The sequence below is a fragment of the Plectropomus leopardus genome, chromosome 14 (assembly GCF_008729295.1).
Source record: "Plectropomus leopardus isolate mb chromosome 14, YSFRI_Pleo_2.0, whole genome shotgun sequence".
NCBI lineage: Eukaryota > Metazoa > Chordata > Actinopteri > Perciformes > Serranidae > Plectropomus > Plectropomus leopardus.
The window spans coordinates 296,207-318,277 of NC_056476.1; the positions used below are offsets into that span (position 1 = coordinate 296,207).

The following is a 22,071-nucleotide window of genomic DNA, read 5'->3' on the forward strand; positions in this document are numbered from 1 at the left end:
CATTTCTTTTTTTCATAATTTTCAGATTTTTAAATTCATTCAAATCATACAACTTGTTAACAGAAATATTTCTAACTCTTTGCTCTACGTTTCAATCTCCATCCTCGTTTATGTTGTAATTATCCTGATGTACGTTTGACAAACCCATAGACTTCTGTGTTTTTTCCTGAAACTGGAGACTGTTTTCTTTGTATGACAACGGAGCTACAGGACGGCGTCAAAAATGTTTTTTTTATTTCTTTAAAGAAACAAAGAGGGAAAAAAGACAATCAGCAACTCGACAAGTCATGCCCCAGGAAATTACAAGAAATCATTCTTTTTAAAAGCTAGGGAAAAATTTCCAGATATCTATGTTTCCATTTATCAAAATTATATATTTAAAATTGTTTTTGCGGATTAATAATCTAGTAATGATACAGATACAGATAAAAAGGCAATAAGCAACTTTTAACCTTTTTTTCTGGGGGGCTTTCTACCTATGCTTTTTTTTTTTTTTTTTTTAAGAAATCAGCCGTATTTGTTTCAAAAAGTTAATCTGCAAACACAATTATTTAATTCATATGAATGAATTTGAATTGTTTCCCCCTTGACACATGCCATTCTATGTATAGATTTTAAACTATAGAAGGGTTGTTTGTTATTATTTTGGAGAATAAATAAGATTACTGTCTTCTAAAAGTTTTAAGACTCTGCAGGTTGATTAAAATAAACTGTAAGGAATTAAATCTGTAAAACCAGTGGATGATTCAAACAAAAATGATTAGCAGGGATGGATAGAATACCAGATTTGTGGTGAAAAGGGTTAAAAGTACCTGCATCTTTCTTTGTGCTTGTTTGCCTACATGATGTTAGCAGGAGGAGTCAGGCATCGTAGTTTAAGAAAAGATATAAAACATTTTAAAAAGAATCAGATTTCTGTCTCTGTGATAATGAAACCTTCTGTGATTTGGGTGTAAAATGATGATTCTGTCCTTTTCTGTTTCTGTATTTATTACTTGTTTTCTTTGTGTCTCTCATTAAATAGTTATTTTTACAGCTTGTCCAGTGATATGTCTGTTAAATTTTAGATGGGGACACGGCTCCACCTGGTGTCCAAAGTGCAGATTACAAGAAAACAAACTTGTCCTAAGAGAAGAGATAAGATGAACCCTGTGTCACACCATCTGTTGATTCTAATTCACTTTAAATGTTTGTTTAAAAAATAAATTCACATATAAATCAGAGGTAAGTCATTGTTTTGCAAGTCATACTTAAGTCTCAAGTCTTTTCATTCAACTCCCAAGTCCTAAATTTTGAGTTTCAAGACCCAAACAAGTCATAGTGTGCTCTTTGCCAAAGACAGTGCCATTTTAACATCAGTTAGTTAAGCATTAGCTTGCCATATTTATACCACTCGTTTTAATCCTAACATGTCGCCGTTTGGTCAGTGCCGTTCTACATATGACGTGAAGGAGTCCTCCTGCGTCTGTTTTTGTCGTTCCAGGAAGTCATGTTAATTTATGTCTGTTATTTCAGTTTAGTTTATTGTCATTCAAGCATGTTAAAAACATGAAGGAATGAAATGTACAGTTTCTGCCTGTTAGATGCAAACAGTCTTTTCTAAAATACACATACGTCAGTAGAACACCTTGTATTTAGGTTTATTTCCTTGTGCAACAAAAGCATGTCGTTAGGTTTAAAAAATTTAAAAAGTCATGATTTGGCTTAAAATTCACACAGGAAGTGAACAGTTGACTCCAGGGTGAAAGTGCAGAGTTTGTTGAACCCATCCGGCCCCCCTCCTCTCCTGCCTTATAGAGACTTTCCAGCTCGATATATTACGTTGGTAAAAGCAGCGTTTCTAAAAAATGTTAAACAAAAATATAGTTGCCACACAGTTTTAAAGAGAAACAAAATCACCCAGAATTTTTAAAGAAAAACTATTTTGAGAAAACATTTTAAAGAAAATAAATCACCAAAGTTTTTTTAAAATCACCAAAAAATTTAATAGAAACAAAAAAGCCACTTTTTCAGAGGTAAAATAAGAACAAGATACAGCCTCTCTCCTGTGCTTAAACAATTATTTGACATGCAGGAAGGTTGTTTCACAAATGCTGACAATAACAATAAATAGATGGCTAACTGTGAGTTTTGGTTTTAACTTTTGGGACATTTTAAATGCCACTGCTGGCAGACCTGAAGGCTCCAGAGAGAGCTCATACAATCAGAGCAAATCTTATAAATGAGACCAAGACCATTAAGATCTTTAAAAACATGTGAAAGGACATTAGAAGACTAAAGGGGACAGAGCTTTTGCAGTCCGGGGCCTGAGGCTGTCTGTCTTAAGTCTCTCCAAAAAACAAACTTAAATGGGAAAGCACATCCTGATGAAAGAACTGGACATCTTTGGGTTTTGAACAGGACACTCAAAGACGTCAAAGACACCTGTTGGACTCTGTTTGCTGATGTTTTATACACATTCTGAATGATTTCTTTAAAAAATTGGATTGACAGATTCATCCACTATTAATATAAGTGTTAGTTTCTAGTTATAAGTGAGTGTCCTCTGTGCTGATGTGAAGACATCGAGCGGAAATAAGAAGACAGTGACAGTGTTTAATCTGAAAGGGACATGTCAGCCTGCCCTGGTTGTCACAGTAACAGAAACCACAGTCCATCATCATTTCCTCAGAGACGCAGCTCAGAGAGTGAACTCGAGTTCACAGGGTGTAAATATGATCTTTAACGTAGCAATTTAACAAAGACACAAAGGCACAGAGACAAAATGTCCTCAGACGGAGTCTCCCTCTTCCTGCTACTGCAGTTCGGCTCATGGCTTCGTGAAACTTCATGAAACGGTGAGTCCTGGACGGGGAGATGGCAAAGTGGCCGCAACGGCCTACAACCAAGATGGCGGCCACCCCTGAAAACTACAACACCCAGGTAGGCAGCAGAGAGAGCCAGCTGGCAGCAATCAGCAATGAGTGGGGACCTGCAGAGAGAGCATGAGGAGAGACTCCAGCAGGGACAGGGTCTGGACTGAGACTGGAACTACTTTTCTCTGTTTTCTGGATGTGATTTCCTTTCTGTCGTGGACGTGGATCAGGTAAGACTCTGCTTTCAACATCAGGTCTTATTATTCACGTTTAGACTAAAACATACAAGATTGTAGGACAGTCTTCGGATCTTAGGACGTCTCTGGGATTATAGGATGTTTTTATGATTTCAGCTTGTCTCTTGGATTTTAGGATGTTACTAATATTTTACAAAGTAAAATGTAAATATCTGTAAAATATTAACAGAAATAACATCCTAGAATTCCTGAAATGTCTTAAAATCCTAGAAACTTTTTAAAATCCTAAAAATGTAGGACTTTAGCACATTTCTCAGATTTTAGGGAGTTTAAGATTGTTGGACATTTCTGGGATTTTAGGACGTTGTTACAATTTTAGGATGTTTTAAGGATTTTCTGACGTTTACAAAGTTTCTAAGAATTGAGGATGATTTCATGATGTTTCTATGATTTTAGGAAGTTTGTAGGATTTTAGGCTTTTCACGGATTTAGGACATCTCTTGGGATTTTAGGATGTTTCTGCAGGAGCTTCTAGGATTTCAGGACATTTTTAGAAATTTAGGACTTTCTATGATTTTTGGAAGTTTGTGCAGAGAGAGATGGACCCTCAGCCCAAAATAATACAGAACAGACTTACCGGCAAGTTTCTTTCTCTTACAGTTTAGATCCATGTCTGTGAAAACATGGATGCTCAACAATTTTACACAAAACATCCACTTGGACTCTTTTTTTTTTTTTAATTGACAAACTGAACAAATACAAAACATCAGGTGAAACTAAAGGTACAGCACAGGTCAAAAATGTTTTAAAAATATCTGAAATATTCAAGTAAAAAAAGCAGTATACAAATGATAAAATTGAAACAGACAAAATAAACAGACAAGAAAATAAATAGCTAATAAATAAATATATTTTAAAAAGCAAGATCCAAATAAAACAAAATATATAACAACAAAATAAGCTCGACACTTTAATTGTTATTAATTAAGCTGACTGAGACACAAACTTAGGAGCTGAATAAGAGAATTTCTGTTTGTGAATGAAAATTATAGCTCCATATATCTATTTACATCTACACACACACACACACACACACACACACACACACACACACACACACACATATTAGAGATGGTAATTTCGACACCCAAGATTAAACTGTTTTTAAACGTTTCATCGCTTTCAGCTTCGGCACATAGCTCGAGACGGGTTTTGAAACGTCACATGATCAGTACCAAGTCTCCGTTAATGAATGAAAGCATTAATATGTTTTACAGACTAACTGTAGCTTAGCATGAGACCAATGTCATTAGGTCACATGGCTAATAATGATATGAAATATCACCATGTCCTACAAGAACTAAATCAACAGCAGTTTGATTTGAGTGACAGCTGTTGAGGCTTTTGGGCTGAGGAAAAGGAGCTTACAACAAAAACAAAGATACATGGCTGCAATTATAGCTTCTACTTGCAGATGTCTAATGTAGAGCGAACAGGTTTTGAAACGTTTCACATGAGCTGATGACAGCGGACAGAGAGACGTCCACCTGGACATGGATCACCTGGACATGGATCACCTGGACATGGATCACCTGGACATGGATCACCTGCTGCTGACCTGGATAACTCTGCTTTAAACATCATGTCTTATTATTCACATATTTATATTGAATCTCTGCTCGCACACACCCACATCAAGATTTATTTTGTTCTTTTCATCATTTTGTAATTATTTTAGTCATCTATCAATGTAATCGTCAATGTCAGCAGTTGGTACCGAGGTGCACCCTCTCAGACTCACCCTGTGATCTGGTCCTACAAGAAAATACATGTTTGTACTTTTGTCCTGTCAAAGAGCCAAGATCCTGATCAACTACAGACTCAACACATCTCTGCTGAGCAACGCCCCTCTGTCGGAGGTTTTTTTATGCCAAGTCCCTTTTTAAATTTTTAATTAATTAATTAATCAGTTAATTAACTAATTAATTAATTAAGTGAGGGTGGCTCGGTGGTGTGGTGGTTAGCACTGATGCCTTACAGCAAGAGGGTCCCCAGTTCAAATCCAGGTTCGGGCAAAAGTTCGGACCCTGCGCATGGGCCCTTCTGTGCAGAGTTTGCATGTTCTCTCCGGGTCTCCGACTTCCTCCCACAGTCCAGAGACACGCAGGTCCGGTTAATTGGTGACTCTAAATTGCTGTAGGTGTGCGTGTGAGTGTGACTGGTTGTCTGTCTATATGTGTCGGCCCTGTGAAAGTCTGGCGACCTGTCCAGGGTGACCCCGCCTCTCGCCCAATGACAGCTGGGATTGGCTCCAGCGGTTACGGACCATTTTCTGTTTTTTTATGTAGCATATTTAGGTTTATCTCTTCACGTCAGCCTTAACTGCTCTGCATTTTGTTTGGCACTTACACACTGCTGCACCTCTTTAAAATGTTGTATTTTTCCTTGATTTTTATCGATTTTATACACTCTATTTTTAGCATCTCACCGGTTTTATTTTCCATCTTATGTGATGCATTCTGTGCATTCTCTTTTTACTCTTATTTTTGCATTATTTGTATTTGTTTACATGCAGGTTTTATAATGTCTTTATGTTTTCTGTGTATTTTCTTGTGAAGGACTTGGTGCATGTTATTCTGTGCCAAGCAAGTTGGGCTGCATTTTGTGCTATACAAAAATGTTTATTATTCTTATTATTCTTATTATCATTATTATTAGAATGAGGATTGGTTACATGCTAAGCCACATCCCTCTAAAGTTCAGTGTTTAATATCTTCAAGACACAATGAGGTATAAACAAGCTTTTGATACGTTTTAATGATTTTAGGCCAATGATGTTCCACAGAGAAATTGTCATAAATCAGACCCTTAAGTTTAGAAGATGGCAAAGATGTGTTTTGTGTTTTTAATTGAAAATTGCATTGTCCCTCCCTCTGTTGACAGACTTGGAAATAATTACACATATTTGGGTCAGCATAGATAAGAAATATATTCTGTGATTGGAAGAGAACATTTTGATCTATAGGCTGTTTTTTTGTAATGTTATGCCCGTGTTGTTTGTATTTGTATCGGCCCTAGTGGTCGGTTTGAATTCAATTTTTGGGCTGCGTTTCAGGAATTTATGTGGAAATATCTACAAGTAAGTGATGATTGGCTCAACGGTTGTGAAATTTGGACAACTTATGTGTAGAGCCACACCCCTCTAAAATTCACCGGTCAGCATCTCTATAACTATTTTCCTCTGTGTCAAAAATTGTTTTGTTTTTTTGTTTTTAAATCACATTTCCATGCTGCTGCCGCCTATAGACAGACTTCAAAATAAAAACTGACCTGTGGGTCATCACAGATCTGAAATATATCCTGTGTGTTTTGAAGTGATTTAAGGAACAATTTCTAATTTATAGTCTGATTTTTTTTTTTTAATTTATGCCATGCTTTTTTCTGCATTTGTTTTGCCCCCTAATGGTTGTTTTTAATTTAATTTTCAGTGTTATCAGTAAGTATTTCTTAGGAACTTGTGTGATTATGTGATTTGACCTTTTTTTCTAATCATTTTGACTTTTTTCTCAAACTGCCTGGGCCTAATCCTCTCCCATAACAATATTCTCACCTAGTGGCAAGTTTACTTGTTAGCATAGCATACCTACTTAGCAATCACGCTGCCTTAAACTGATGGTTATCCTCTGATTTTCTCTTCAGGACTTCAGGCTGAAGGAACACACACCTCAACAGGTAAACAGAGATGGAAAGAGAGATAAAGAACCATTAAAGCAGAATCAACAGACAGTTTCTTCATTAACTTCACGTCTTTGACAGAGTCTGTCAGGTTGGTGGGAGGAGACCGTCGCTGTGCAGGAACACTGGAGATGAAACATCTGGGAGAATGGAAACCAGTGAGTGACTCTGACTGGAGCCTGAAGACAGCAGCAGTCGTCTGCAGAGACCTCGACTGTGGCTCTGCTGTTTCTTTCAGACCAAGACAGGAGTCCTCACATATATCTGTTTGGTGGATCCAGCCTCACTGTCTTCAGTCTGGATTCTCTCTGATGGAGTGTGCATCCTCCAGTTCCTCATTCTCCATCCTGAATCTCACCTGCTCAGGTAAGCCCATCAGTGACATCATCAGTTACAATCATCTATGACAGTTATGTACCCAGGTTGACTTCCATATGAGCCTGATTATGTTCAAAAATGTGCAGCAATTGTTAGAGTGTATTAAATGTCAGTGTGATGTAAAGTAGCTGCAGTCTATGGTGTTTTAAAGATGTGTCCTGTTGTTCATGATGAACTGATGTTGGAATTGTTCTGAGTCCAGTTTGAATCACTGACTTGTTGTTTGATGACGTCTTTTTATTTTGTGTCTGGTGTCTTTTCTCTCTCTCTATTTTATTTTCTTCTATCTCTCCAGACTCTGTCAGGCTGCTTAATGGGACCAGTCTGTGCTCAGGCAGACTGGAGGTGAGGTCTAACCAGACTAACCAGAGGTGGTCCTCGGTGTGTGAAGCTGGCTTTGACCTGCAGGATGCAGAGGTGGTCTGCAGGGAGCTCGGCTGTGGGGCTCCTTCGGTCCTCCAGGGGGCGCTCTATGGAGAAGTGGAGGCTCCAAAGTGGACCAAAGAGTTCCAGTGTGAAGGCCACGAGTCTGCTCTGCTGGACTGTAGAAGCTCAGAGAGAAACACCTGCTCAGGTGGCAGAGATGCTGGACTCACCTGCTCAGGTAGAAGAGGAGCTGCAGCTTTCATTTGCTTCATTTCTGTTCTCATGAAACTCACTTTATTCTTTTACTGACGACTCTCTGCTTTCTGTTCAGAGCCGGTCAGGTTGGTGGGAGGAGACAGTCGCTGTGCAGGAACACTGGAGGTGAAACTGCAAGGAGAATGGAGACCAGTGAGTGACTCTGGCTGGACCCTGAACGAAGCAGCAGCTGCCTGCAGAGAGCTCGACTGTGGCTCTGCTGTTTCTGTAACAGTGAGACAGGAGTCCTCAGATATATCTACTTGGTGGATCTTGTCTCACTGTGTTCAGTCTGGATTCTCTCTGATGAACTGTGCAGTACCCAGTTCCTCGTCCTCCATCATGGAACTCACCTGCTCAGGTAAGCCCATCAGTGACATCATCTCTGACAGTAATGTACTCAGGTTGACTCAGATGCAGCAGACTGTCTCCAGCAGCTGTGACGGAGTCTGAGGAGCTGCTGCCTCAGTGAATCAGCTGCTGAATGCAGACAGATAAATACTTGAAAATACTGAGTTTGTGAGAGCAGTTCAGCTGCTGAAAGATGGTGAAGAGGTTCGAGCGGTCGCTCGTAGGTTTGATGTGTCTCCAAACGACGTCAACCGATGAAAGAGACGTTCACAGGACACCGGGCCTGAAAGCAGGAGATGAGGACAAGGTTTTATTGTGTAGGACAACACACAGGGTGCATGTCATCATACTCCTCATGTCCGTCGCTCGCTTTCTTTCCTTGCGTCTCAGTCGTGCCCGTGGCAGGTGCAAGCAGAGAAGGTGAGGAGGAGACGTGAGGACGAAGGAGCCGAAGCTGAGAAATTTTTAAAAATCTGCTGATTTGCTGTTTGATGACATCTTTTGTGTGTTTACAGACGTGCTGTTTCGGCCCAACATCTCCGTGTCCGTGGACGGGGTCTCCGAGGCCCAGCAGCAGGGGTTTCAGGTGTCCAGGGGTGTTCCAGCTTTAACATCAGCTGCTCCGTCCAGCCTCAGTATCCAGGAGGCTCCTTCAAGCTCCGCTTCGCCTCCTCCGACTCATCACGTGACTACACCCGGCCGGCTGTCAATCACTCTGCCAGCTTCCCGTTTCCTGCTGCAGAGCCCGCCCACCACGGGACCTACAGCTGCGTTTACGGCGTCCGTGTTTTCTCTCGTGACTTCTCCTCTGAGAGCCGCCTGCTCTCCGTCACCGTCTCAGGTGAGCTGACTGTTCACATGCAGGTTTGGAAAAGATGAAAACGATCAGCTGACCTCAGAGTCCGTGCCGTTGTTTCTGGAATGACACTGTGACTCCTGTCGTTGTGTGACACGTGACGTGTGACTTAAACAGAAGGAAGTGAGGCTGTGGCAATGGCTGTATTTGAAACTGTCGACGAGTCTTGGGCGGTATCACAGTATCAGAGTATACCTCAGCATTTAGAAGTCCTTGAAGGTGTGTTTTCCAAGTCCGTTAAAAACCAAAAGCACACCGTGCACAGCATGCACCAACAGAGCTCAGTCTCTGGTTTCTACTGGTGGACCCCACACTGTTGACACCACAGACTGTATATAAAGATGGACAACATGACAGCTCCCCTAAAGTGTAACTTTTTGGTCTGGATCGCCCCCTGGTGTCTGGCTGCAGTATAGGTCATAAAGTCCGCCTTTCCGTGTTAGTGACTGGGACATAAAAACTCAAAGACAACGGCAAATACATTTTTCCAAAAGCCGCTTTCTCTCACTGAAGTGTCCCCAAAAAATTAGTGATTTTTTTCAAAAGAAAAAGTGGTGAACATGCTCTTGTCTCAACTTCCAAAAAGGATGTGCTTATCAATGCATTTTGCATTTTACACAGTGTCCTGAACTTTTTTAGGAATTGGGGTTTTAGGTTTCAGGTCTACAGTTTCTGTTTAATGTGACTTGTTGGACTCGTGATGTTTAGTGATGTGATGACTGTCCATGTGTTTCAGGGTCAGATCCAAGACGTCGGACACCTTTTATCATCAGAGTTGTCGTCCTGTCGCTGACTCTGCTGTTGGCGAACGCTGCCGTTTAATGCCACTGTAAGGTACCGACACAAGTCTGCTGTTTAGACCACTGAGTGAAATTAAGCCAGCTGGCAGGAAACGTTCCCACAGCATTGGCAAATGTTACAGGTTGCAATAATGTTTTAAGAAAATCATTTTATTCTAATGTTAACATTTTTTGATAATTACAGAGAGTGTTACCTGAACTTTAAGAAGAACATTCTGGAAACTAAAAGAAAACTTGCTGCTGGAAACATAATAAAACATTGCATTGGTTGCATTGTAACTTTCCCAGAATGTTATTAGAACCAAAAGTTGCTCACTGGGGAAGCCATCAGTGTGTGTTTATCGAAGAGAAGTTGGGAGTGATGCAGGAAGCCTCCTCTTTGTGCTGCCATGTCTCTGCAGGCCAGGAGGAGGCAAAAGGGGGATTGACGGGAGAAAACTGAGCTGGATTGTTAAAACGCGGGTGTTTCTGCAGAAGAGAGAGGGCCGAGTGAGGAGGAAGGAGCTCAGGGAGCTGAGTAACATCTCCACGAAGGCTCATCGCACATCCACATGAATTTTTATACGCATGTTCCCTTTAAACAAGCAGTTTGGGGTTATTATTTTGCATTATATACTAAATTTTGCTGCTGTCTCTTCATAGGTTCTGCCTTCCTGCTGGAGCTCTCAGCTCAGAGCTCAGTGGTTTCTTCCAAAAAAGTCTTAAAACACTAAACCTCTTAAACACAAATACCAACTTTCATTTGAAAACTAGCCCCAGCAGGTCCAAGCAGCCCGCACTATTTGAAGCCAAAGACACATCGACCTAAACCGATGGAAAACAATCTTGGCCAAATAATGTTACATATTGAGTTACTATACACTTGAAAAATGATTCCTCTAAATTCTGTATTACAAACCTAATTCCGAAAAAGTTGATGCTTTGTAAACCAGAACGCAATCATTTTTAAATCTGTTTTGACATATATTCAACTGAATATGGCACAGAGACAAGATATTTAATGCTTAAACTGAAATGTAAATGAAAATATGCACTTATTCAGAATATGATGACTACTTTGAATTTTGAGCTGTTAAAACTCTGGATGGTCTTTTTCCTCTTTAGCGACATTCATGATTTCCAACAACAATTTAAAAAAATGGATTGGTCAGACCACAGCACACTTTTTCACTTTGTGTCAGTCAGAGAATTTCTGTTTTAACATTTTCTGGTTCGGATAAATGGTGTTGTTTTTGGTTATTTTTGAAGATAAGATGCCTTTGTTTTCTTAAAAAATCTTTTTTGAAGAAAAATCACCCACAAATTTTAAAAAAAATGTTTACAAAAAACATTAAAGATAAAAAAAAAATCACCAAAATTATGGCCCGACCGATGAGAATTCTAAGTAACTGTATACTCACTTTTGTGGTGGAGCATTTAGCTTTTTAAAAATTAAGGATTTAGGATTTATTCATAAATAAATTGCTTAATTTTAATTAAGAATTTTGTACTGACAGAATTTTGATACAAAATTTCCCCATAACTTGGCAAAGAATCTGAATAGAAAGAGCCTTAAGAGGTCACAGAGGATAAAAGTTTAATAAAAATGAGGCAATGCTCTACGATGAGCTGACGTCACTTTCGACCGTCTGCTCACAAGGATTTAAAGTAAACAGGACAGCTTTTTTTATGACAGAATTAACAGCAAAATGTTTATTTTGCCTGGAAAAAGTAGTACTAATAGCAAAATACTATCAGTACACCTTTGCTGGAAGATTCAATACACAGAATGATGAAATTATTCAGTTAACTGTAATAAATGTATCACTTCCCTGTAAGAAAATAAACCACTTTAATAAACTCAGATGAAATGTGGTAATTTTACGTAGTTCAGAAGAATTTGTTGTATATCTTGTCTTCCTTTAAGACCTTATTAAGATACTGCATTCTCAAAAATGGGGTCAGGGGTCACACTGAGCTTTTACCTTCTGGCACCAAATTCTAATCTGATCATTGTTGTGTCCAGGTGGATGTTTGTGCCAGAATTGTAAAAATTCCCTCAAGATGTTCCTAAAGTAACATGATCACATGAATGAGGCCGAAAGCTCACAGTGACCTCTACCTTTGACCAGATTATTTTTGTGTCCGGGTGGACGTTTGTGCCAAATTTGAAAAAATTCCCTCAAGGTGTTAACATATCATGTTCACAAGAATGAGATGAAGAAGCTCACACTGACCTTGACCTTTGATATTTGAATACCAAATTTAAATCAGGTCATTGTTGTTTCCAAATGGACGTTTGTGCCAAATTTGAAGAAATTCTTTCCAGGTGTTCTTAACACGTCGTTCACAAGAATGAGATGAAAAAGCCCACAATGACTTTGAGTCAGTAAAACGTACAAGAAAATTAACTGAAAATTGGTTAAAAAAAGAAAAGAAAGAAAGAAGAGAAAAAATTCTGTAGCATAGTTTTATTTTTGAAATTATGATTATTATAAGGTTACTAGATTTTTTGTCCATTCGTGCAACATCTATGATGCTCATTGCCTTTTTTTCCCAAGCTTTTGAAAGAAATCACACTAATTTGTTCAAGTTTGAAAAAGTTTAAATGCTTGTGAGAAGTGTCTGGAAGCAGCGCAAAAAAACTGATGTCGCTCTGGGATTCTAAGGGTTAAACGTGACAGATGTGACGGATGTGTGGGATGAAAGTGAGGTTTTCTGAGGATCATTTCTGTGTAACTGACCTGCCATTGTTCAGTTCCTTTATTCCGTCGCTCCGGCTGACATAAGTTGTGATATTTCCGGCGTTTTTGTTGTTGTTGAGTCCGACCTGAGGACGAGAGGACAGATGAGAGGACAGATGAGAGGACGGACGCAGGGCAGCGACACCCCGACCTGAGGCTGATTCTCTTTTCTGAGTGTGATTTCAAAGTGAAACCATTTTTGTGAAGAGTTTTAAAGATGTTTGTCAGCTTTGATTTCTGTCCTGTTGACAGTGGAAAGACTGGACAAAACCGTCTTATACTATTACTTCTACTTGCATGGAGCAGGTAGAGAGGACGGGCGTTGACATGGTGTCCACTGGTGCAGTGAAACCACAGCTGTGACATGCATGAAGTAAGGAGGACACAGGTCAATGAGTGAGAAGAGGCACGGCTGCAAAGTGGACACTACGGCGCAGTAACCCACTCAGTGTGTTTGAATATCAACCCTTTTGTAAAAATGCAGCTCAGTGAGTATGAGTCGCTACAAATTAAACACGTATTGCAGTTGGTGTAAAATCGTGTGAGTGGAACACAACACCGTGTGCTAATGGCAAACAATCATCTGGCTATCATGTGCACACTGTCCACACTGTCCACACTGTCCACACTGTCCACACTGTCCACACTAAATACATGAAATATGCACTTTTGTTACTTGATGTAAACAAACCACATAGCTATCAGCTGTGCGCTGGAGATCAAACATTACAACTGAAAAGATTGGTGTACAGCCAACTTGTATCTCGCTACGTTTGCAACATTACTTTTTAAACAGAAACACATTTTATATTTTGATATTTAGAGGAAAGGACAAACAGCCTGATTTTTAAAAAGTAAATTTTGTGTGCAGAGTGGTTTAATTGTCAGTATTTGACACTACACAAAAAACAATAATGTATAAAAATCAATGTAGCTACAAATCCCGGACATATCCCAGGCTGAGATAACAACAAAATAAAAATAAAAAATCTACTTTGCATGTTGTATATTGAAAATAGTTTTTAAAAAATTATCTAAAATCATAGTGACATCATGGCAAAAAAGGCATTTAAAGGGTTAATATTCTGAAAATAATGAATATTTGATATTTATTTTATTTTTAAAAAATTAACTCAATGAAAGTAGAAAATAATTTCAATGTATAATGTTTTTTTAAAGCTTGGTTTTGAAAAGTGCATTTTGTGCGCAGAGCAGGACGACTTTGTGTGACATTAAAGCGGGCCCTAAAGGGTTAAACTGTTGACCCGGTCAGAGCTGATCAGATCACATTGATTGATTGAGGAGCAGCTGCTGCAGAGGAAACTGTTCAGTTAACTTTGGCAATTTAACTTCTACTGTAATATCATAGAAAGACAACCTGGGTGAGTTTTATAGTTTTACTTACATTTGATTTATGACTTTTTATGACATTTTGCTGATGAGACGTAACAACAATGGACCAACAAACTAAAACATTTTGCTGTCTTTAGCAGAGCTGCTCGGTGAATTTATATTACAAAAGATGACCCAAAACACTGGATCCATTTGTTCGATTTCTGTGAACATTTCAAAATTGTGCGTGCGTTTGCGATTAAGCAAGAGAGCTTTAAATCATGACATTTTCAGATGAAGTCTGGCATTGTTTCCTGAAGGTGTCCTGACACCGAAGACCCAAAGATGTTCAATCAGTTAATCGATGATTGATTTTTTTGTGCGTTTATTGTCGCTTGATAAGTCAGTTCATTTAAAAAGCACAAAACAGCACAATACAATATGCATTCATGTTTCCTCTGAGCTCAGGCCGACCTTCAGTCAATAATAACATTTCCCGCCCGCAGCGTCACAACAGGATGTGATGTCACCGCTCTGATTGAGCTGATGAGGAAATGTTGAGCTGAGCGTTAATAAAGCGATGTGTGATAGTGAACAGAGCCGTGAAGAAAACAGGGCGATGAGACACGACGATAACCAGCAATTTTAATGTTGTAGCTACAAATATCTGTGTAAGAGTGAGATTTCCCTGCATATATAGGAGTGTGTGTGTGTGTGTGTGAGAGAGAGAGAGAGAGAGAGTGTGAGGGGCAGCAGTGTGTTGATCAGCTCTTTAACTCGTGACGACGTGTCGGCCTCCAGGCAGAAAACAGACAGGATTAAACAAACTGAGGTCGTGAGTCCAACATGCAGCTTTTATGGATAAAAATAGTTAGGATGCTTAAATTGGCAGATTTTTCAGTGGGATTTGGTTTGACTTTCTTTAAGGGTCTTTACATGTTCAGCCTTAATCAGTTAATCACTGATATTTTTTTCAAAGCAAAAATGTATATTAAACTTTAATCACTGAATCACTGCGGTGTTTAAAAAAGCAAACCTGTCAAACATTTTCTGCTTCCAGAATCTTGTGTGAATGTGTGAATTTGAGGGTTTTTTTGTTTTAAATCATCATAAACAGAATATGTTTCTCTTTACCAGAATGTTAAAGCCAAATGTCTTTTGAAAATCTTCAGATTTAAACTTGTTTTGCTTTGCAACTAATACACACAGGAGGTAGCACTTAATTTAAGATATCAAACAAATGAACCAGGTGTTGAGGTCAATTCGGCTGATGAAACATTAATGGAGCAGGTTTGTTGATTTTGTTATCAGTGCTCAGTCACCTGAAGCTGCTGATAACTCTTGACAGCAGCGGGACACGCCGCCGTGCAGCGGGACACGCCGCCGTGCAGCGGGACACGCCGCCGTGCAGGGCTACAGGTGATGGTGCATAGCTGCATGTGTGTTGCGTCGTGCAGCTCTGCAGAGTGGAGGTAGAGCCGGTTTTCAGCTGGATCGCTGACAGCGGAGGCGAGCTGTGACCTGCTCAGACTCTGTCAGTTTGTCTCGATCACCTGTGAGCTCCTCGGTTGCAGCCTCATACAGTCTGTGCAGCAGCACGTTAACTGCAGATCGAAAGCAGAACTCTTTAAAGTTTAAACTGTTAATAAGAGATAATTTGGCGCAGTTATTAAAAGTGAAATTATATTTAGTATTAGTAAGTTTTGCGAATCGTTGTTCGTAAAACCAGTCAAAATGTCGGTTTGAATGGGTTTCAGTGGAGCATTTTTTGACCTGAACAGTCTGAATGTAACTATTTAGTTTCCACAGTGTATTTTAGACTTATTGTAGGAGCTGAGCTGAGTGTCACTGAACGCAGCTTTAGGCAGCAGTTTGGTCTCTGCTGAAGGACCACATGTTGATCCGTGAGCTGAAAAAAATATCGTGGTGACGACACGTTGACTGTGAAGGATTATTGATCTCCAACAGGCTGAATGTGAATGTACGGTGGCCTGGAAGGAAAAACTGACTGAGAGCTGAGGTCATCACACTGCAGTTACACTCAGCTTATCTCATGTCTGCAGAGAGGGAGTGTGTGTGTGTGTGTGTGTGTGCGTGCATATTAGATACAAACAGTCCAACGTTTTGGCAGCAAACACAACCAGCAGAACTGACCTGCAATCAGTTTACGTCCAACACGAGCTGCAGAGTAAACGTTACTGCTGTGTGTGTGTGTGTGTGTGTGTGTGTGTGTCCGTGTCCCAGTACCGAGGCCCCACCCTGCCCCGAGGAATGCTATGAATCATGGGAACTGAAAAGAATGCTTTAAGTCGCCAGTAATTTGCAGAGTCGACATATTTCGCTCTTCTTCTTTGGTGGAGGTGAAGTGAAACCAGCAGAGTTGACGGTTGAAGTTGCGCTCTCTGATTGGTCCACACATGCAGACAGTCGTGGACACGTGATCACTTGCTTTCCGTGCTTTATAATTGTTTTCCTGATTTCAACCTCTTGTTCATGTGTTTTACTCTGTATGTATGTATGTATCTTCACGTTAAACTGGACCTGAGATTAACTGGAGATTTTAGAAACAGCATTCAGGACCGTTTGGACACTGAATGTTCGGCTCCTGAGCGCTGCTAACTGACCGTTTAAGTTTGTCGCTTGTGTGTGAATTTTTATGCTTTTTGTTTTAACTTTTTAGTTTACTCGTTCTTTTTTAGAGAAATTTCCTCAGTAGAGAGATTCTGAATCTCTGTGGGAATATTCCTGGTTAGATAAATAAATAAATAAACAAACAAACAAACAATAAATACAGAAAAGATTTAATTATTAAAAGAATAATAATAATAACTTTTTATTTACGATTTTTCCGTAGTGAAGTGAAATGAGAAAAAAAAAGTTTTGAAAAAAAAGTACAGCTGATAACTTTGGTGAAAATCCTAGCTGCTGAGTGGAAACATGTCGACGGTCGCAGAGCGACGATTTGCGACAGTAAACACGCTGAAGGATAATAACGGTCTCTGTCTCCACCCTGGCTTTTGTGTCTTTGATGTCCATTTTGGCTGCGACAACAGGAAGTGAGAAGACAGAGACGCCGCAGTCGTCCTCCATCGCTTCCTTCCTCTCTCACTTTTCTTTGATGAGGGAAACCGTGTGATCGCTCGGCGCTCGGATGAAAGGATACGTGGGAAATATGTGAGGAGGTGGAGAGGACACTTGCTGTCCTCCACTAACCCTCTGTCTGTCTCTCTGTCTCTGTCCTGTCAGGTACCTGTTGGAGCAGGATTTTCCGGGGATGCGTATCGGTCCGGAGCCGACCACCGACGGCTTCATCGCCGTGATGTACGGAGAGAACGAGGGCGTCGTCCCTGGCAACGCTCTGGTGGTCGACCCCAAGAAACCCTTCAGGAAGCTCAACGCGTTCGGAAACTCCTTCCTCAACAGGTAAACACACACACACACACACACACACACACACACACACACACACACACAAACATGCATGCACACGCACACACACATGCACACACACGCTCAGGCTTTGTAGCAAGGTTTTAAATTTAGTTGAAAACACTTTGGTCCAAAAATATTTCCTCTGTCCAGAAATATTTGTTAGAGTGGCAGCAGGAAGTGCACGGACAGTCGACCCTCCCACTGTTTCTGTGTGTGTGTGTGTGTGTGTGTGTGTGTGTGTGTGTGTGTGTGTGTAGTTGAGGCATTCCTTTAACCAGGAATCCCATCTCACACGGGTGTGATGGAGGAACCTCAGTAAGTTATTGTTTCCAGGGGGAAGTGTGTGTGCGTCACCACGTGTCGGCGCGGCGGGTCAGTCGGCTAAATTTATCTTTAAACTTTATATTTATGACGAGGTGACGGAGAGGTCGTAAACACACACACACACACACAAACACACACACACACACGTCCTGTTGGATCGATCAGTGTGAACACAGTGTGCCGTACTCGAGCACGGAGCTGAAAGGTGGTCTTCAAGATCATGATACGCTTTATTGTCCCCAGAGGGAACTACAGTACGAACAGAGCTGCAGTCACAGTCGTACTATAGAGACAAACACTAGAGCGAGGTGAGACATTCAGACAGAGCAAAAGACAGTCTGTGCTGAGGACACGGAGTAGATGTCACCTACAGCTGAGGAGGGAAAGTTACATGGCCTTCACCAGCCTCTGCGATCAAAATAATACAAGGTACAAGTTAGATTCATGAATCATATTTTTAAACAAAGTTTCAAAAACAAAATTACATTTGTCCTTGATGCTGCTACATCTTTGCAGATGAAGGATGAGTTGATTAAAATCATCAGCTACTAAGAAAAAAAACATCCGGTTGCTGCTGTTGGCAAAATACAAATTTTACTTTTTTTTGAATTTGCTTCAGTCTCTTGTGTCCTGTTGGCTCTAAACAAGGTCCACCCATCCAGCAAAACAGCTAGATCTGGGATGTTAGGGGTTAACCACGTGTATGTGTAGATTTGTTGCTGAGCCTCGATCGCATCTTATCCTCCTGATGCCGGTTTGTTTCTCCCCCCTGGTCTGACTGGCCGCTCGGCCGTTGGTAGAGATCCTCTCGTGGTCTGCTGCATTCAGTCCAAACTCCACAACTTTTCCAGATATTGATAAGTGCTTCTCTATTGTAGGAAAGTTGTGCTTCGAAAAAATAGAAAAATATTGCAAAAATATAGCTGCAGACTGCTGCATCTACATGCGCTATATTTGCACAGTATAATATCGCACCAAAAAAGCAGTTTAATATCTCAAGGATAAAATAAGAAAAAGAAAAAAATCAATGACAAGGAGGATAAAAATAAAACAATTGCAATGCTCATGCTTAAGGATAAAAGTGAAATAAATAATAGCAGATATAAAATAGCAGATATTATACAAGGATAAAATAAGATAAAAAATAACCACAATAAAAGCAAGCTAAGTTAAATGTACCAAAGCTGTTAGAGGTGATTAAAAAGCAGCAGGTAACGACACGATGAAAAACTGAAATGATAATTTCACTCCCAGAAGAGAAAATGAGTCGCGAACTGTCACAGTTGCTCATACCGAGCAGGTTGCTGACTCATATCCTTTCATAGTAGTATAGTTCATGTGCAGCCAAGTTCAGTGTGAACACCAACTGACCGAACATTTTTCGGGTGCACGGTACGAATCAAAAGTACCAAATATGAAAAAACCCTGAGCGCTTCAGTTAGGATGAAGTGAGCTTAGTTTAGGAGCAAAAACCTAAAAAAGGAGACTTAACAGTCTGAAACACCTCTCTCACTCTCTCCTGTGTGTGTGTGTGTGTGTGCGTGCGTGTGTGTGTGTGTGTGTGTGTGTGTGCGCGCGCGTGCGTGCGTGCGTGCATGTGTGCGTGCGTGCGTGCATGTGTGTGTGCAGGTTTATCTGCTCTCAGATGCCCAATCAGGTTCTTCAGAGCATCAGCGTCATCGACACGCCCGGGATCCTGTCAGGAGAGAAACAACGAATCAGCAGAGGTAATGAACTCTGTGTGTGTGTGTGTGTGTGTGTGTGTGTGTGTGTGTGTGTGTGAGCTGACTAAGCCGCTGCTCCTCTGTGTTGTTGTGTAACAGTCCTTGAGATTCTTTCACTTCCTCACATTGTACGAGTCAGCGAGCCGTCGGCCTGCCGGGATCCGAGCGGCTCCTCATTCATTCATCAGCTTCAGTTTAAAGGCTGGAGACTCTCGGGCAGCCGGGGTCAGAGGTCAGAGGTCAAAGGTCAGAGGTCACGGCGTCCTCACAGATCACAGAGCAGCTGTTCTCACACGATATACAGAGCGATAGAGCGACTCACAGGACGTAGAGCGCGGTCATAAACCCGCCGTCGGCCGTCACTCTGCCTCCTTTCCTCTGCGTCATGGTTCGTTCCTGCTCTGCAGAGGATGAACCCTCTCAGCGATTTTAACCCTTTGTGTTGTTTAGCTCTTTGTTGTCAAGCAGCTTGATTGAATTTTAAACCCCCAAATCTATTTTGCATGAAGAGCAACCTGTCAATCATCACACACTCTGCATATCGAGGGTTTCCCTCTTCACAGTGCAGAAATATCGATGTAATCTGCTCGTTTTCATTACAAAACACCAGTCAGAATTATTTTCTCTACTAAAATAGAGGTTTATTATTCTAATAATAATATTTTTTAACAAGAACAGCAGTAATTATAATAATAATAATAATGATACTAATATTGATGATGGTGATAATTAATAATGATAATCATCAGTAATAATAATAATAATTATTATTGTTATGTTTTTTTTCCACGGCAGTCTTTTGATTCTTTTATTTGTCATGTCTTTCTTTTCAGTGTCAGTTTCTTCCAATGACAAAAAAGTGACGGAGAATTGAAAATGAGAACTGGCAGCAAAAAAAGAAGTAAACTAACGAAAAATAAAAAAATACAATCACACTGAAAATAGAGTGACATGAAGAAAAAAATCCACGTACTCCACAGGTGTCGACATTATTTTAGCGTGATCTATCACTCGTGCAGCCTGAGAAAGTAGAAGAAATGTGCAAAAAATAGTTTTGAATGCTTTTAATTATAGGGAGCAATAAAGGTCTTTAGCAACATGGTTTATTATATTATAATAAAGTAATATTACCCTGTTAGTGTGCAGCTTTCATGGAAATATGAATGAAGGCAGTGTTTGGCAAGTTGTTAATTTAGGTTTTTTTTCTTTGCTGTTAAACATAGCGGCGGATCATTTTTAACCCCTAAAATGACGTAAAGGGTTAATGACGCCGTGATCTTTCTTCAGGTAAAACCTGACTGTGTGGAGGGTTTTTCACATTAAAATGATCTTGTGAAACTCTTCATCCCTCCCTCGTCTCACTTCCTGTTTTGTCTCTGGGTCCGTTTCCTCTGACGAATCACGGCTGCTGGTGAACAGACCTTAAAAATGCAGATCTGAAACCGCAGAAACTGATCGCCAGCGAACATCAGGGACGTTTACAAACGCTGCGGAGATCTGATCCGGCGCTGAGAGAGAGCTGCAGCTGTTCGTCCACTGGCAGTTTTGTGCTCAAAATAGTACAAGAAAATTACAAGAAAATTAGCAAAAAATAAAAAAATAAAACAAAGAAAGAAAAAATAAATGAAAAACGGATAAATCTGCTTAAAGATTATAATAATTCTGTAAAATAATTTTAATTGTACAACTATGATATTTAGAAATAAAGCTCTCTCTCTAAAATTTTCTCTCTAGCTTTGTAAAAAAAACCAACTACTTTCTTGCAGTTTGCAGGACATATTTTTCCAAGTTGCTAATTGCATTTTTCCCATATTTTTGAAAGAAATCAAACCAATTTGCTCAGAGTTCAAAGGTTTCAAAGGGTTAACTCAGTCAGTCAGGTGTGAATTATGCTGCTGTGTACATGCTAAAATGACTCTATTTATTTGAGTGTGTCTATGGCTCAGGGTCCATGCTTTGCATTTTGCTTTGCATTGGAGAGTTTTCATTTTTTAGGAACAGAACTCTCAGTTATTTTCAGTTTTATTTCTCAGGAAAGTGCAACTGCTGATAAAGAAATCTATTTTTATTTCAACTCGGTGGAGTTCAACGGTTAAGTCTGAGTTCAGAGGCACTGCAGGAAACTCTGGAGCTCCACGATTATCGGCAGACCGGTGATATTCACTTTACTGCCCGAGGGCCAAATCTGGCCCCTAAAACTCCCAACTAAAAAACACTAACAATAAAGTGATCGACAGTTTTGTTTTTGTCCTTTTAGTCTCCATCAGGTGTCAGAGACATAAAACAGCATCAGCATAGAGCTTGTTGATCTAAAAAAGAGCCACAGGAGGATCCCCCACAGAGGACACAGCTGAGACACTGATGTCCTAAAATACTAGAAATGTCCTTAAAATCCAAGAAACATCCTTTAATCCATAAAACATCCTTAAATCCTATAAACGTCCTATGTCATAAAGATCGTAGAAATATCCTAAAATCCAAGAAATGTCCTGAAGTCCTAGAAATGTCCCCCAAAAGCTAAAAATGTCCAAAAAAATTCTAGAAATGTCCTAAAATCCTAAAAATGTCCTGAAATTCTAAAAATGTGCTAAAATCATAGAAACGTCCTAAAATTCAAGAAAAACACTAAAATACTAGAAATGTCCAAAAACCCAAGAAACATCCTGAAGTCCTATGAAAACTCTGAAGTCTTAGAAATATCCTAAAATCCTGGAAATGTTCTGAAGTCTTAGAAATGTCCCCA

The 22,071-nt window shown here is 40.0% G+C and overlaps 2 protein-coding genes across 2 annotated transcripts in view; both read left to right on the top strand.

Annotated features, from left to right (window-relative positions):
• The first annotated feature begins 7,081 nt into the window (after nucleotides 1-7,081).
• LOC121953543 (scavenger receptor cysteine-rich type 1 protein M130-like) lies at nucleotides 7,082-9,786 on the top strand. Its single transcript, XM_042500710.1, has 5 exons — nucleotides 7,082-7,153; nucleotides 7,461-7,769; nucleotides 7,863-8,147; nucleotides 8,653-8,978; nucleotides 9,730-9,786. The coding sequence occupies exons 1-5, from the start codon at nucleotides 7,099-7,101 to the stop codon at nucleotides 9,784-9,786; spliced, it is 1,032 nt and encodes a 343-aa protein (XP_042356644.1). The 5' UTR covers nucleotides 7,082-7,098.
• Nucleotides 9,787-16,785: 6,999 nt separating this feature from the next.
• ehd4 (EH-domain containing 4) overlaps nucleotides 16,786-22,071 on the top strand; it is a 20,705-nt gene continuing 15,419 nt past the window's right edge. The window contains exons 1-3 of the mRNA XM_042500711.1: nucleotides 16,786-16,843; nucleotides 17,031-17,271; nucleotides 19,234-19,331. Of these exons, the coding sequence (XP_042356645.1) occupies nucleotides 16,786-16,843; nucleotides 17,031-17,271; nucleotides 19,234-19,331 (397 nt within the window). The remainder of the gene's footprint in view (nucleotides 16,844-17,030; nucleotides 17,272-19,233; nucleotides 19,332-22,071) is intronic.